The following is a 14,300-nucleotide window of genomic DNA, read 5'->3' on the forward strand; positions in this document are numbered from 1 at the left end:
AGTTGGAGTTTTGTTCCTTATCAAGCCTTTACCAAGCAGGTGCTACGTGGATGTTATCTGGTTTGGTTTCAAGGAAGTCCGAGGAGGGTAATGGTGGTTCTCCCATTTTACAGATGAAGAAACGGAGGGTCTGAGAGGGTCAAGTGATTTGCCCAAAGCTGTTAAGCCATTCAGGGGACAGACCTTGACTGGAGTTGAGCTCTGTTCATTCTAAGGGCTCGGTTCATTTTCTTATGCTTTTAAAAATGACCTATCTGTACATACCCTATAAATATGTCTAGATTTGAAAGTGTCTTCTGCCCCCAAAAGGAGGAGTTCTGCATTATGGCTCTTGGAATTCTGGCTCAGATCCTTCCCTTCTGGAGAGTCAAGGGAAGGATCTTACCAGGGATCCCTGGTGGGTATGTTCTCCAGGCAGATAAATTAGGAAACTTGTGGACAGTTGGGTTCAGAGGAATGCAAGTTTGATTTTAACCCGTGTTGTAGCAGAGCCATGGTATTTCTGTGAACAGGGAAGAGGCATTCTTGTGGTGGACAAGAAAGATCGTGTGGTCACTTTTTTTTTATATATTTACAGGAAATAGGAGCACACAAAGATGAACTCAGCTTTGAACAGTTCCATCTCTTCTATAAAAAACTTATGTTTGAACAGCAGAAATTGGTAAGACGATTCTTTTTTCCCATTTCCTTTTTGAAGGTTTTGATAGTCTTAGTTTACCTTACTTTTAAAAATTGAAGCATAGCTGCTGTACAATATTATATGAGTTACAGGAATGCAATGTAGTGTTTCACAATTTTTAAAGGTTATCCTCCGTTTGTAGTTATTGTAGAGTATGGGTTATAGCCCCTGTGTTGTACAGTGTATGCTTGTAGCTTATTTTATATGTAATAGTTTGTACCTCTTAATCCCCTACCCCTATACTGCCCCTCCTCCCTTCCCTCTCCCTACTGGTAACCACTAATTTGTTCTCTGTATCTGTGAGTCTGTTTCTTTTTTTGTTATATTCACTAGTTTGTTGTATGTTTTAGATTCCACGTGTAAGTGATATCACATAGTATTTGTCTTTCTCTGTGTGACTTATTTCACTTAGCAGGATACCCTCCAAGTCCATCCGTGTTGTTGCCAATGGCAAATATTTCATTCTTGTTTATGGCTGAGTAGTATTCCACTGTGTGTGTGTGTGTGTGTGTGTGTGTGTGTGTGTGTGTGTGTCTATATATCTGTATATCTATCACATCTCCTTTATCCGTTCATCTGCTGGTGGACACTTAGGTTGCTTCTATATCTTGACAATTATTAAACATGCTGCTGTGAACATTGGGCTGCATGTATCTTTTCAAATTAGTGCTTTTCTTTCTTTCGGATATATACCCAGGAGTGGACGTGCTGGGTCATATGGTAACTCTGTTTTTAGTTTTCTGAGAAATCTCCATACTGTTTTCCACAGTGGCTGCATCAGTTTATATTCCCATCAACAGTGTAGGAGGGTCTCCTTTTCTCCACATCCTCCCCAGCGTTTGTTATTTGTGTTCTTTTTGATGATGGCCACTCTGACGAGTCTGAGGTGGTGTCTCATTGTGGTTTGGATTTACATTTCCCTGATGATTAGTGATGTTGAGCATCTTTTCTTGTGCCTGTCGGCCATCTGCATGGGTAAGATGATTCTTGAGCAAATGATCGAATGATGTTTTTGTTTCCCCTGTGTTTCAAAGTCCGGCATGTTCCTAAGAGACCCATGAGAAGTGTTCTGTCTCCCTTCTAGTCAAGGAAATATCAAGTGGGAATGGCAGTGACATCATATTTTCATCTGTTAGACTGGCAAAAGTTTTAAATGTTATAGAGCTATGGGGACAGGGTGGGGAAATGGTGCTCTCATACCTTCGTGGTGGGAACATGAGTGGCCGTCAGTCTGACTGGAATTTAGTCTGAGCCTATTAAAGTAAAAAAAGTTCTACTAACTCTATCATCTTGTTCTGGAAGGAAATTTACCAAATTATTAATAGTAACTTGTCTCTGGGTTGAGGGATTTTTGTGTGTTGTTCTTTTTATACTTTTATTCCTTGTTAATGAGAATGTTTTTCAATTAAGATAATATGCTATTGGGACTTCCCTGGTGGCACAGTGGTTAAGAACCCGCCTGCCAATGCCTGGGACACAGGTTCGAGCCCTGGTCCAGGAAGATCCCACATGCCACGGAGCAGCTAAGCCCGTGCGCCACAACTACTGAGCCTGTGTTCTGGAGCCCGCGAGCCACAACTACCGAGCCCACATGCCACAAGTACTGAAGCTCGCGCACCTAGAGCCCGTGCTTCGCAACAAGAGAAGCCACCACGGTGAGAAGCCTGCGCACCACAACGAAGACTAGCCCCTGCTCGCCGCAGCTAGAGTTGCGTGGGCAGCAGTGAAGACCCAACGCAGCCAAAAATAAATTTAAATAAATAAATTTATTTTAAAAAAGATAATATGCTATTTTAAAATTAAATTAAGATGTGCATACATTTTGACCTGACAGTGGCATTTTGGGGCCTCTGTTTTAGAGAAATGAAAGCACTGAGACCTAAGAGTGTATCACTAGATTGTTTATTGCAGCCTTACTTATGCTGGCAAAATACTTGGGAGCCATCTGAATGCCTCTCAGTAGAGCAAAAGCCGGGTAAGTTATGGTCCATCCATACTGTGCGGCACTGTGCAGCTAATTAAGAAGCCTGAGTCCGTTGTGTTTCTGTCCATCTGGAGGGATGTTCACGGTATTTTGTGAGGAAAACCAGCTGCAGATTCATGCGAGGAGCTAGGTCTGATTTTTTGGTAACAGGACCCCTCCTATATATGTCTGTGAGTGTTTTTATGAACAAGGAGAAGGTATGGAGGAGTATACACACCCCACGTTTAATGTTTTTTTTTTAATAGATTGCCGTGGTTTAAATTTATTTATTTAATTTATTTATTTTTGGCTGCGTTGGGTCTTCGTTGCTGCATGTGGGCTTTCTCTAGTTGTGGCGAGAGGGGCCTGCTCTTCGTTGCGGTGCGCAGGCTTCTCATTGCTGTGGCTTCTCTTGTTGCGAATCACGGGCTCTAGGCACACGGGCTTCAGTAGTTGTGGTGCACGGACTTCAGTAAGGGGCCGCTCTTCGTTGCGGTGCACAGGCTTCTCATTGCTGTGGCTTCTCTTGTTGCGGAGCATGCGTTCTAGGCACGCAGGCTTGGTAGTTGTGGCAGGTGGGCCCTAGAGCGCAGGCTCAGTAGTTGTGGCTCGTGGGCTCTAGAGCACAGGCTCAGTAGTTGTGCACGGGTTTAGTGACTCCGCGGCATGTGGGATCTTCCCGGACCAGAGCTCGAACCCGTGTCCCCTGCATTGGCAGGCGGATTCTTAACCACGGCGCCACCAGGGAAGTCCCTCATATTTAATGTTGATTTTGTGTATGTCCTGGAGGGATTTGGAAAGATGCTCAAGAGAGATAATTAAATTTGTCTTTGCACCACTCCGTTTTCAACTTGTTCCAAGAAGCACATTACTTTTGCAATTAAAAAAAAAAATTTCCCATAAAGCATAAGGCTTAAAAAGGGAGGCATTCAGTTCAGTGCAGGGAGTGGCATGCCTGGTGGGTAGTTGCTGCTGTTACTGTTGGAAAAGGGCTTTGCAGGGGGCCGAGGTGGGTCCAGAGCAGAGCCGCGAGGGAGCAGAGAGTGGGTAGGACTTGCAGCAAGGTGGATCTGCTTTCTTCGGCTGTGTGATCTTGGGCCAGCCACTGACCACTCCCAGCCTCGGTCTTCTCATCTGTGCAATTGGGGCTATGATTCCGGCCCCACCGGGCTCTGGGGAGGACCGACGAGGGACTGGAGGTCAAGAGTGCAGGCATTTTAAAGGGATGAGTGTGAAAGACAGTTATCAGTTGCCTTCTCCCTGCAGGCTGGCCGCAGGGTGAGGCCTCTTGATAGGTGACCACTGGCCTTGGGACTTTGGATGTATCTGAGGTAGAGAAATGGGAGGAGCATTTCTTGTCTGCGTAGATGGGGGAAAAATACATTATTTCATAGAGTAAAAGATTCAGTTGCAGTATGTTCACTTTTTCACACAAGTGATAATTAGTTCTTGGTTTGCCAAATAGAGTAGAAAGGTCGTAGGCTTTGGAGGTTGAAAGACCTGTGTTCCAGCCCCAGCTTGACCTCTACCTGACCAAGTGATTTTGGGGAAAGCCATCTTTCCCCCCGTCACTCAGCCCCCTCTGTAAAATGAAGGTATTAAATCAGGTCATTGGCTATACAGCTTTAAAGCTATCTAACCCTGCTCCCCTTTTTTGTACGAAACCTTAATTAAGAAAACTCTGCTGCGTAAAAGCTGATCAGAACACTTTTTATGTTAAAATCTGTACCTTTCATTCACAATCAATTCTTGAGAGCAATGAAAATGTTGTGATGGCAGTATATAAATGAAATCCAGAACAATGACAATTGCTGTCTTAGGCAGTTGACCAGAACTGAGAAAAACTTGATTCGCTCAAGATAAGTAGTTGCAAAAAACAGGTTTTATAATCATTTGTCTGGAAGTTTCAAGATACTGTCTCATCAGGCAGAGAGCAGGCGAAGCTTGGGAATAAGGTTCCCAGAAAAGCTGTTGCATCTGCCAATACAGGTTACCCACCACCGATGGTCTCCACCGTGATAAAATTCCACGTAAGAGCACCTTTCATTGTGGTTCTTTCTAAAGCTCATGTATGTGTGTTTGAGAGGGAGAAGGAAGGGAAAGAAATTTGAGTCAGATTTCTGCAGAATCCCTGAGTCCTCTGGGGGTACCCTAGATGGCCCAGTTTTGGGGAAAAACATCTGTACGTACCAGAGGTTGCCCTGGTGGCCAGCGTGCCACATTCAGCCAGCATTCGGTTGTACTTGGCCTAATGGTTTAAATGTTTTTTAAATGAATTGCCTACATTCAAAACTTGGGAGATTTCTTATTAAGATCCAGATTTTTCACTTCTCTTGGGGAAAAAAAAAAAAATCAAGATCTGGCTGTATTTGGCAACCTCTGAGCCGAGGGAAGCATGCTTTCTCTGGTTTGCCCCAGCCCTTCCCCCAACCCCCCATCCAGCTCTCTCTGCTAATTTGTGTCACCTACCCAGTCCCTAAGACCTTCTGGGTCAACAGCCTCTCCATCACTGGAGGGGATAACTGTCCAGTCTGGCCACTGCATATTTTAATTCAGTGACTTGGAATTTGAATAACAAAGCCCCAGGCTCTATAGATAGTTACCGGCCAACTTGAGAAGCCTCAGTGCTTTTGTGTAGGTAAATGCTTCTCCCTTGTCAGCATATCATTTACTTACTGAGCTCCTCACTGGGAAGCTCAGGGCAGAGAAAAGCATTACCTCTGTGCTGTTAGGGGCGCAGCTGGCTTTCTTGGGCTCCTTGGGGAGACAGGGCCATTCGTGGTGATTGATGATGCCCAGACCTAAATCCAGGGAGTGGGGTCCTGCTTATCAGTAGCTACAGGTTTCCAACTTGAAGTGGCCAATCCCTCCTTGTGTCTAACCACCCGCTTACGTTGCTGCTGTGAAGCCTCAAAGCTTCCAAAAGTTTGGCAGCAGCAGGAAGATAAGAAATTTAATTCCATGTGTGTCCCCCTGGGCGGGGGATATACCTCTAACTAGGCTGTCATAACAGTATTGTGAATAAAGATCAGAGCTAACATTTCCTAAGTGTGAACTCTGTGCTGGGCGCCGTGCTATATGTCTTACATACATTGAATTCTCCTGGCAACCCTGTGGGAGGGGTACTGCTATTATCCTCATTTTGGGGATGAACTTGCTGACACTCGGGTAACTTGCCGGAGGTCGTGAGGTTAGTAAAGCTGCAGAGCTAGAATTTGAGTTCTCCTGTGCTCAGCTTCACTGCCCACCCGCTGGTACTTCTTTTGAAGTTTTTAAACTTTGGTATTAAGGGAAATGTCAAACAGAGACAAGCAGAGATAATAGTATAACAAACCCCCAAGCACCTGGCAGCCCGTTTTCAGCAATGGTCAACTCATGGTCATCTTATTTCATCTATGCCCTTACCCACCTCCCTCTCCTCAGATGGTTTTGAAGCAAACCTAAGACCTTGTGTTTTTTCTTCCTTAAATATTTGAATCTAATACCCAGCTTCATCACTGCTACTTTGCTGCCTCTCCAGCAAACCTGTGAAGTCCCCCCCTTGGTTACTGGAGGCTGGGGGTCTGGCATTTACCTGATTATGAGTGAAGATGGTTGACTGATACCACTCTTGGTCTTGGCCCAGGACTGGAGTTTCAACCCCATGGGATGAGGTGGTTGGGTTACTGTTGATTCATCTGTTTTTACCCCCTGCCGTTTCACAGGCTCTATTCTTGCTGCCCTCTCGTAGATTCGTTTGGAAATGCGTTAGCGTTCTGTATTACTTACGTATTGCTTACGTATTATGTGTATGAGTTCTGTATTGCTGGCATGTACGTAACAGTATTACCACGATGCATGTTTGTACTCTCAGTTTCTGGGGCTCAGGCATCCAGGTGTGCCTTAGGCTGGATTCTCTGCTTTGGGGTTTCACAAAAAGCTGCATTTAAGATTTCCACTGAGGCTGTGGTCTCATCTGAGGCTCAGATGAGAAAAGATCAGCTTCCATGCTCATGTGGTGGTAGCAGCATTCGGTTCCTTGCAGCTGTAGGACTGAGGGCTCCAGCTTCTTGTTGGCTGCCCGCAGCTCCTAGTGGCTGCCCACGGCTTCTCCATGTATGGGGCTCCCTACGTGGCTGTTTGTTTCCTCAAAGCCAGCAAGACAGGTTCTCCAAGCATATAAAAACATCATCATGTAATCATATGCACATAATTGTGTACCTCCATTACCTTTGCAAGTTACAGGGATAAGGCAAGGGTTTGCATACCAGGAGGTGGAAATCCTGGGGCCGTCTGTCCACCATGGGTTCCCACGAACCCAAGTCTGAGTCGCTCTCCAGCAGCTCACAAATAATCAGTAATCGGCTCACAAATTATGTCCAGTGCAGTTGAAAGAACCAATGCCTTCCCAGCCTTGCAAGGTGCCAGGGAACATAAACACACACAGCTCTCTGCCATCCCATTACTATCCCACTGGGGTCTGAATATAGGTGATTTCTGTTGCTTGTTTGCCTGTGAAAGTAGAAAACAACTCTGCTATAATTTAAGGTGGCACTGACTTCCCTTTAGCATTGCTTTTGGCTAGGAGCAGTGTTAAATTTCCTGACCGTCATGGGGCGACGGTGGCTATCCTAGATGGTTGTTGTGAAGATTAAAAGAACTGGTAGGAAAAAAAACAACTGGAAGGTCTCAGTCAGCCAGCACCGGGTCTGGCGTGCAAAGCTGCCCTCAGAGCGTGGTATCTGCTGTCACGGTCAGCCTGTCTTCACGAGGCAGGACCCCCCTGGGAGGAGGTGAGGGCAGCCGGCCTCTGGTGCACTTGCTCTCTGTCCTGTTTCTAAAAGACCATCTTGGACACGGAAGCAACCTAAATGTCCATCAACAGAGGAACGGATGAAGAAGATGTGGTCCATATATACAATGGACTATTACTCAGCCATGAAAAAAGAATGGCATAATGCCATTTGTAGCAACGTGGATGGACCTAGAGACTATCATAGTGAAGTAAGTCAGAAAGAGAAAGACAAATATCATACGATATCACTTACATGTGGAATCTAAAATATGGCACAACTGAAGTTACGTGTGAAACAGAAACAGACCCACAGGCGTAGAGAACAAACTCGTGGTTGCCAAGGGAGAGGGGAGGGGGAGTGGGGGAGGGATGGATTGGGAGTTTGGGATCAGTAGATGCAAACTATTATATAGAGAATGCACAGACAACGAGGTCCTACTGTATAGCACAGGGAACTATATTGAGTATCCTGTAATAAACCATAATGGAAAAGAATATATAGATATCTATATAGATATATGTATATAACTGAATCACTTTGCTGTACGGCAGAAATCAACACAGCCTTGTAATCTTCAGTAAAATAAATGTAAACAAAAAGACCACCTTGGTCACCATCAGTGGATTTCCCCGCGTGTCCTTTGATCTCTCATGTGCTGAAGCAGGAGACTAGGCAGCCCTCGACAGGAAGTTTGTTTCTGATATCTGGATACATTTTACTACCAGCAAAGTAATGCATATTCAGTCCATAAAAGGTGAAAGTGCATCATACAATAAAAAGGAAGTTAAAATACCTGCAAGCCTACGCATGATTATACCTATGGTTATACATTCAATGAGAGGTTCGATGTTTCCTCTTCCAGATTTTCTATGGGTGCGAGCGTGTGGGAAGAGAGCAACTAACATTCTGTCGTATGTTGGTGGAGGAGTCTAGGGAGTAGCACAGGCTATCCTAATCAGTGGTCAGGGGAGAGAAGGGTCCCCAGTGCCGAAGTTAGCAGTGAATCGGGTTAGCTTTCCTGTCACTGCGGTCTGTCCCCATGGCCGCTTCACATGACCTGCAAAGCACAGAGACCGTGTAGAGCAAGTTACAGCCCCAGAGGATGTGGTCACCCACAACGATGTGGGAAGATGCGGTTCCCTGACCTTAGGTGGACCTCTGGGCCTCCGGGCCGTCATTTCTGTCCCCTCCCTTTGGCGTAGCCCCTTCCCTTGTCTGGCTGGTAACTGCCTCTTCTCCTGAGGACCAAAAGTCATAGGTTACTTTTCCCTGTAGCCTTTTTTTTTTTTAATTATTTATTTTTATGTTTGGCTGCGTTGGGTCTTCGTTGCGGTGCGCGGGCTTCTCATTGCAGTGGCTTCTCTTATTGTGGAGCACGGCGCGCGGGCTTCAGTAGCTGTGGCTCACGGGCTTAGTTGCTCCGCGGCATGGGGGATCTTCCCGGGCCAGGGCCGGAATCCGTGTCCCCTGCATTGGCAGGCGGACTCCTAACCACTGCGCCACCAGGGAAGCCCTCCCTGTAGCCTTTTAACTTAACTTAATTTTAATTTAATTTAGTTTCCCTGTAGCCTTTTACTTTTCCCCAGAGAAATTAATTTATCATTTTAGTCATCCATTCAGTAAACGGGTGACTCAAGAAGGCACAGTGGTCAACTAAACAGACGTCACCCTGACCTTATTGAGCCTTTATTGGGGTCGCAGGGCGTCAGAGGTGTTGCCCAGAGTCACAGAGGGCTGAATGTCCTGGCTTGGTTGGATTTGGCCATGTAACCGTACACGGCAGTGTGAAGATAAGTTAATTGCTGCCTCCCCTGTGTGCTCATAGTATCTAGAGCGTTCTGCCCTCGTTGCTAGGATGTTGTCATTTATATTATGTGCCTTTGCACATACTGTGTGGGGCAGCGGCGATGGACCAGGGTGGACCTGGGTTGAAACTCTGGCCCCTTGACGTTCTAGGTATATAACCTTGGAACAATTACGTGTGCTCCCTGAGCCTGTTTCTTGCTTCTGAAACAGGGTTTATTTTACTGCTTTCCTAATAGGATCGGCACAAGGAGTAACTGAGGTCGGGGCTGCCCTGCATCAGCTCGCAAATGTGCCGTGTCCATTTCCCAGGGCGGCCGTAACAAAGGACCCACAACTGAGTGGCTTAAAAGAGCCAGAACTTCATTCTCTCACAGTTCTAGGGGTTAAGTCTGAAGCCAGGTGTGGGCAGAGCCACACCCCTTCTGATGGCTCTAGGGGACCATCTGTTCCTCGCCTCTCTGCAGCCTCTGCCGTTTGCTGGCGATCCTGGGTGCTCCTTACCTTGTAGACGCACCTCTCCAGCCTCTGCCTCCATCATCCCATGGGCACCGTCTCTCTGTGTGTCTGTCTGCAAATCTCCCTCTTTGTAAGGACTCCATTCATTGGATTTAGGGCCACCCTAATCTAGCATGACCTCAGCTTAACTTGATGGCATCTTCAAAGACCCTGTTTCCAAATAAGGCTGCATTCACAGGTGGTGTTAGGACTTGGACGTGTCTTTTGGGGGACGCAGTTCTACCCATAGCACATGCTGCACATTCTTCCATCTTTAGAACATCCTCCTGACACACCTCCCCCTTCCGGCTGCCGCCCCATTTCTCTGACCCTGTAGAGTGGCCTATTCCAAGAGTGCCATCTACACCAGCATCTGCGCTTGCTTCCCTCCCTCCACCTCTGGAGCCCATTCCAGTCGTGTTTCCATGCCTCCTACCCCACAGCAGTTCACCTTGTCACGTCACCACTGACCTCCGCCTTGACAAGTATAGTGGTCCACCCTCCGGTCTTTGTTTTGTTTGCTCCGTGGCATGTGACCCGCGTGGCAGTTGGCCACTCTCTCCTTGATGTTGTCGCTTGGCTTTTGGGTGCTGCGCTGTCTTCCTTCTTCTCGTACGTCGCCCCCTGCTGGCTCTCAGCGTCCTTGGCTGGGTCTTCAGTTTCTTGGCATCTGATGGTTGGCGTGACCCAGGTGAGGCCGGTGCTTAGCCGGCAAGTGCTGATAGCAGTTGTTAAGCTAGTTGCTGCCGGAGGGGGCTGGTGACTCCCCTCTGCCCCACCAACCCGCTGGTCCCCCAGAGTCTTGAGTGGACCCCACGGGGGAGCATCCAGTGCCCGTCAGCTCCTCAGCCAGCCCCCTGCTCACACGCACTGGCGTGTCCTCAAGCGTCTGTGGCCAGAGATGGTGAGGGACAGCTTTCCCTGCAGTTATGCTGACACCCAGGCGGAGAAACGCCCAGTACCCGCTGGACCCCCAGACTGGCCTCCCAGCTGCTTTCAGGAAAAGACCCACCATGCTATTGCTGTTTTTTTGTACATCCCTACCCAAAACTCAGTCCACGGAACTCTTGTCTTCTCTGTTTACTCTTGGTGTGATCCTATCTGGTCCCCCGGCTTCAGATAGCATCTTTATGCTGATTACGCCCAGAAACACATGTCTCCGGCCCCCATGTCTCCCCTGAATGCCAGACTCCCCTGACTGCCAGCTTGCCTCGCATCTCACGCTAGAGTGTCCAGAAGAGGCGGCGTGATACTCAGCACCGACCCCCATCTCCACTGCTGTGAACCCATACCTGGCCGCCCCATTGGGACAGCCCAGGAATCGTCTTGATTCCTCTCTCCCACTTCCCATGACCCCTGCCCCCCAGTGCATTCTGCCCATATCCTAACATATCCTCAGGCAGCTTGGCCTTTGAATTCGGAGAGAACTGGGTTTGCTTCCATGTGTGCTACCTGAGTGGTGAGCCCTGGGCTGGTCATATTTGCCTCTTCGATTTTAGTGCGTTCTCTGCCCTGCTCTGTACCCCGAGGGGCTGATTCTTACAAAGAAGTTCCCAGGCACTTCTGCCTCCAGGGGGTTCAGCAAATGGGGTGACAGGAGATTGCAGACAGAGGGGTAGGGAAGCTGAGGTGTTGCTCCCCGTCTTCCCTGGCTGTGGAGCATCTCCACAGTAGAGGCACCTCCTCCTTCATCCCAGCTCCTCATGTAGCTGAAATGGGGTGCAGCTTTTTCTGTACATCATCGCAAGGCAAGGCAAGGAAAGGGCTGGTTTTAAGTAAGGACCGCGTGGAGTGGACAGTTGAAGGGGGATCACGGATGGCCTTTCTCCAGATGGAGGGAAACCAGTTTCGGGATTTGGGTTTGGAAAGGATCCGGCCTTAAGCACCAGATTGACCCAGTGATCTAAGGGCCAAATGACTCCAGATAACAAACAGCTGGCACTGCCTAAAATCCCTTTTCTTTTAAAAATCAATAGCCATGCTGTAAATGACACATAAATGAAAGGAAGTACTTCTAAGTCATTCTAAAAGAGTGACTCCTAATAATTTTTGGTGACCTACTTCTTTGAGATGCTCATTAAAGCTATGGATCATCTTTCCAGAAAAAAAAAAAAAAACATATTTGCACAGACTTATGCAGATCCCCTGATTCTTCCCAGGGGCCTGTGGATAGCTTTTCTAGAACGTAGAGTTTCCACGTCATCCTGGAGTGCAAGCAGTGTGGCAGGAGGACTCGGGCAATCTAGAGCAGGAGTTGTTTTATATCGTTAGCATTTGTAACCTGCCAGGGGCTACATTTCCATTTGTGCCCTGAATTACTCAAGTGCTTATCCAATCGCAGTCTCATTGGAGATGATTTCAGTGATGCTACCTAGCCAGAAATAGACGCAGTATGGGTGTGCCTGTGTGTGGCGTGTGTGTGCATGCATGCATGCGTGCGCGTGCATGTGGAAAATGCCTGGCCAGTGAGTGGAGGGACCCCAGGCCTTCCTGGTGGAGGAGCTCGCCATCCTTCCATCAGTGGTTGGGAGATCAGTAGGCCATGAAGTGTAGGACCAGAGCTGTCCAATATTTGTTTCTTTCTCTTGAATTCAAGGATTAGAAATGAGCTCATTGAAATATTAAGGATTGGAAATGTACCAGTGAGGGTGCAGAAAAGGGTGTGCATTCTCCGGTGGGCCTGCGGGTCAGGACAGCTGTTTTGAAAGCAATTTGGTGAATCTGCCGAAGTACACACCCCGTGTCCAGGCGCTTTCCTGCCCAGGAAACTACCCAGTGGAAATGCTGGCACAAGTGGACAAAGATATATATGTATGAACGTTCTTTGTAGGACTGGATATAATAGCAGAAAATTGAAGGACAGACAGGTTATGGAATACACTGTGGGTTTTGAAAGTAGTGAGGTAGGGCGATTTGAGGTTGCTGAATAATACGTAAAGCTTGAAACAACAGCAAAAAGTTGGGAGACATAGATGTAATATAATATGATAAGATAGAATTAAATGAATATCCATAAAGCGAACTCGAGACGGAGACCTGCCAAATTATCGAGTGATTGCTTTTCAGAAAAAAGACTTCGCAAGGGGTGAGGAAGACTTCCACCTTTTGTGTAAGGATGTAAATATTTGAACATTTGCAAGTCACATAAATGACAATGATAAGTTTTTAACAACAGAAACATCTGTTTATTTGCATTAAGTGGCTCGACTTGTCTAACGTTCTTGTTTCATGGGTGTGTTCCTTCTGTTTTCTATTTTAGATTCTTGACGAATTCAAAAAGGATTCCTCCGTGTTCATCTTGGGGTGAGGCACCTCTGGGGGGTTGTTGTTCTGGGTAGTTGTGCCGGGCGTCGGTGCCCTTGTGGGTCCTCCCAGCCTTGCCGTCGGAACTCCAGGAGGTCACCTCTCTGGCAGGCACTGGTGGGGTCCCCCTGTCGGGGAACTGGCCATCCCAAGCCTGTGCCACGAATAAACATGCACAGCAACAGGGCCTGTGGAATGTTGGGAGGGTGACCCAGAAGGTTCTGTAGAGAAGCCTGCTTGCTTCAGGACCTCCTTTCCCAGAGGTGAGTTGGGGAAATTCCTGGCTAAGCAGAGTGAACTGAATTCAGATGAGTTGAAGCATATCAAGTGCTTCCTGTGGTGCATGGCAGGGCTCGTAAATAGTGATAATGATATTATTATTAAAACCTAAGTGCTGCAGGACTTGTCAGGACCTCTACTACACTTACTAATTCCCCTAATTATAGAGTGGTCCATGTCTTCCGAGCCTGTCTACCTGGGAGAAATGTTTGCCATGGAGTTAATAGCGCCTAGAATGTGATTTGCGGCCCGCTGACCTGGGCCTGCTTTTTGGAAGCAGCCCTCATTGATGAGGATGCCCTGGCAACTGCTCCCTCAGTTACATTCTAAGCCAGAAACCCCAAGACTCCAAAATGTATATAAAATGAATCCAATTCTTATGCGGTATTTTAATGAAAAGATTAGTATTGTAGGACCATGAGGCTGGTTAGGGAAGAAGGTTGGAAATGCACTCAAAGACAACAGACGTTTGGACCCTGAGTGTTTAGTAAAGAGAGAAAGCTTAAAGCTTGTTTTACCTCCTGTATTTCAAAAGAGACCCTCCACCTTCCACCCTCACTGCATGTGCTCAGGGAAACGTACAGATTTCCCCGGAATGCCCTGCTCTGCCGGATACACTTGCCATAGCGAACAGCGTTGCCAGTCCAGTGAGGTTCTGGTTTTCTGGTAGCTGTGAGCGTCCTCTCCACGAGACCATCAGTCAGCAAGCTGCTGGCCGAGGTGGAATCTCCCTTTATTCAGGGTGAAGGGGTCCGTGTCAAATGGAAAACTCTCCCAGCAGCGGGCCTCTGCTCGCTCCTTGGCTCTCATCTTGCAGGTGCCAGCTGATTCTCCCTGTCCGCCAGAGTTGGGGGCTTCATCTGGCCCACACTCCTGCTTCAGAGCCCTCGATGGCTCAGCCAACTCTGGAGTCATTTCTCCAGCATCGCCTACCCCAAACGCTCTCCACATCCAGCCCTGCCCGGGCGTTTGCTGTCCACGCCTGTCTGTGCCCACCCGC

General features: G+C 47.6%; 1 protein-coding gene across 3 annotated transcripts in view; it reads left to right on the forward strand.

The window, feature by feature from the left end:
• The window catches only part of PLCG2 (phospholipase C gamma 2), a 139,140-nt gene that overhangs the window by 66,539 nt on the left and 58,301 nt on the right, over positions 1–14,300 (forward strand). For all 3 annotated transcript variants that reach the window (XM_024735622.1, XM_024735623.1, XM_024735624.1), the window contains exons 6-7: positions 578–661; positions 12,978–13,021. In XM_024735622.1, coding sequence (XP_024591390.1) covers positions 578–661; positions 12,978–13,021 — 128 coding nt within the window. The remainder of the gene's footprint in view (positions 1–577; positions 662–12,977; positions 13,022–14,300) is intronic.

This window comes from Neophocaena asiaeorientalis, unplaced genomic scaffold (genome assembly GCF_003031525.2).
Source record: "Neophocaena asiaeorientalis asiaeorientalis breed wild unplaced genomic scaffold, Neophocaena_asiaeorientalis_V1.1 scaffold40, whole genome shotgun sequence".
Lineage (NCBI taxonomy): Eukaryota > Metazoa > Chordata > Mammalia > Artiodactyla > Phocoenidae > Neophocaena > Neophocaena asiaeorientalis.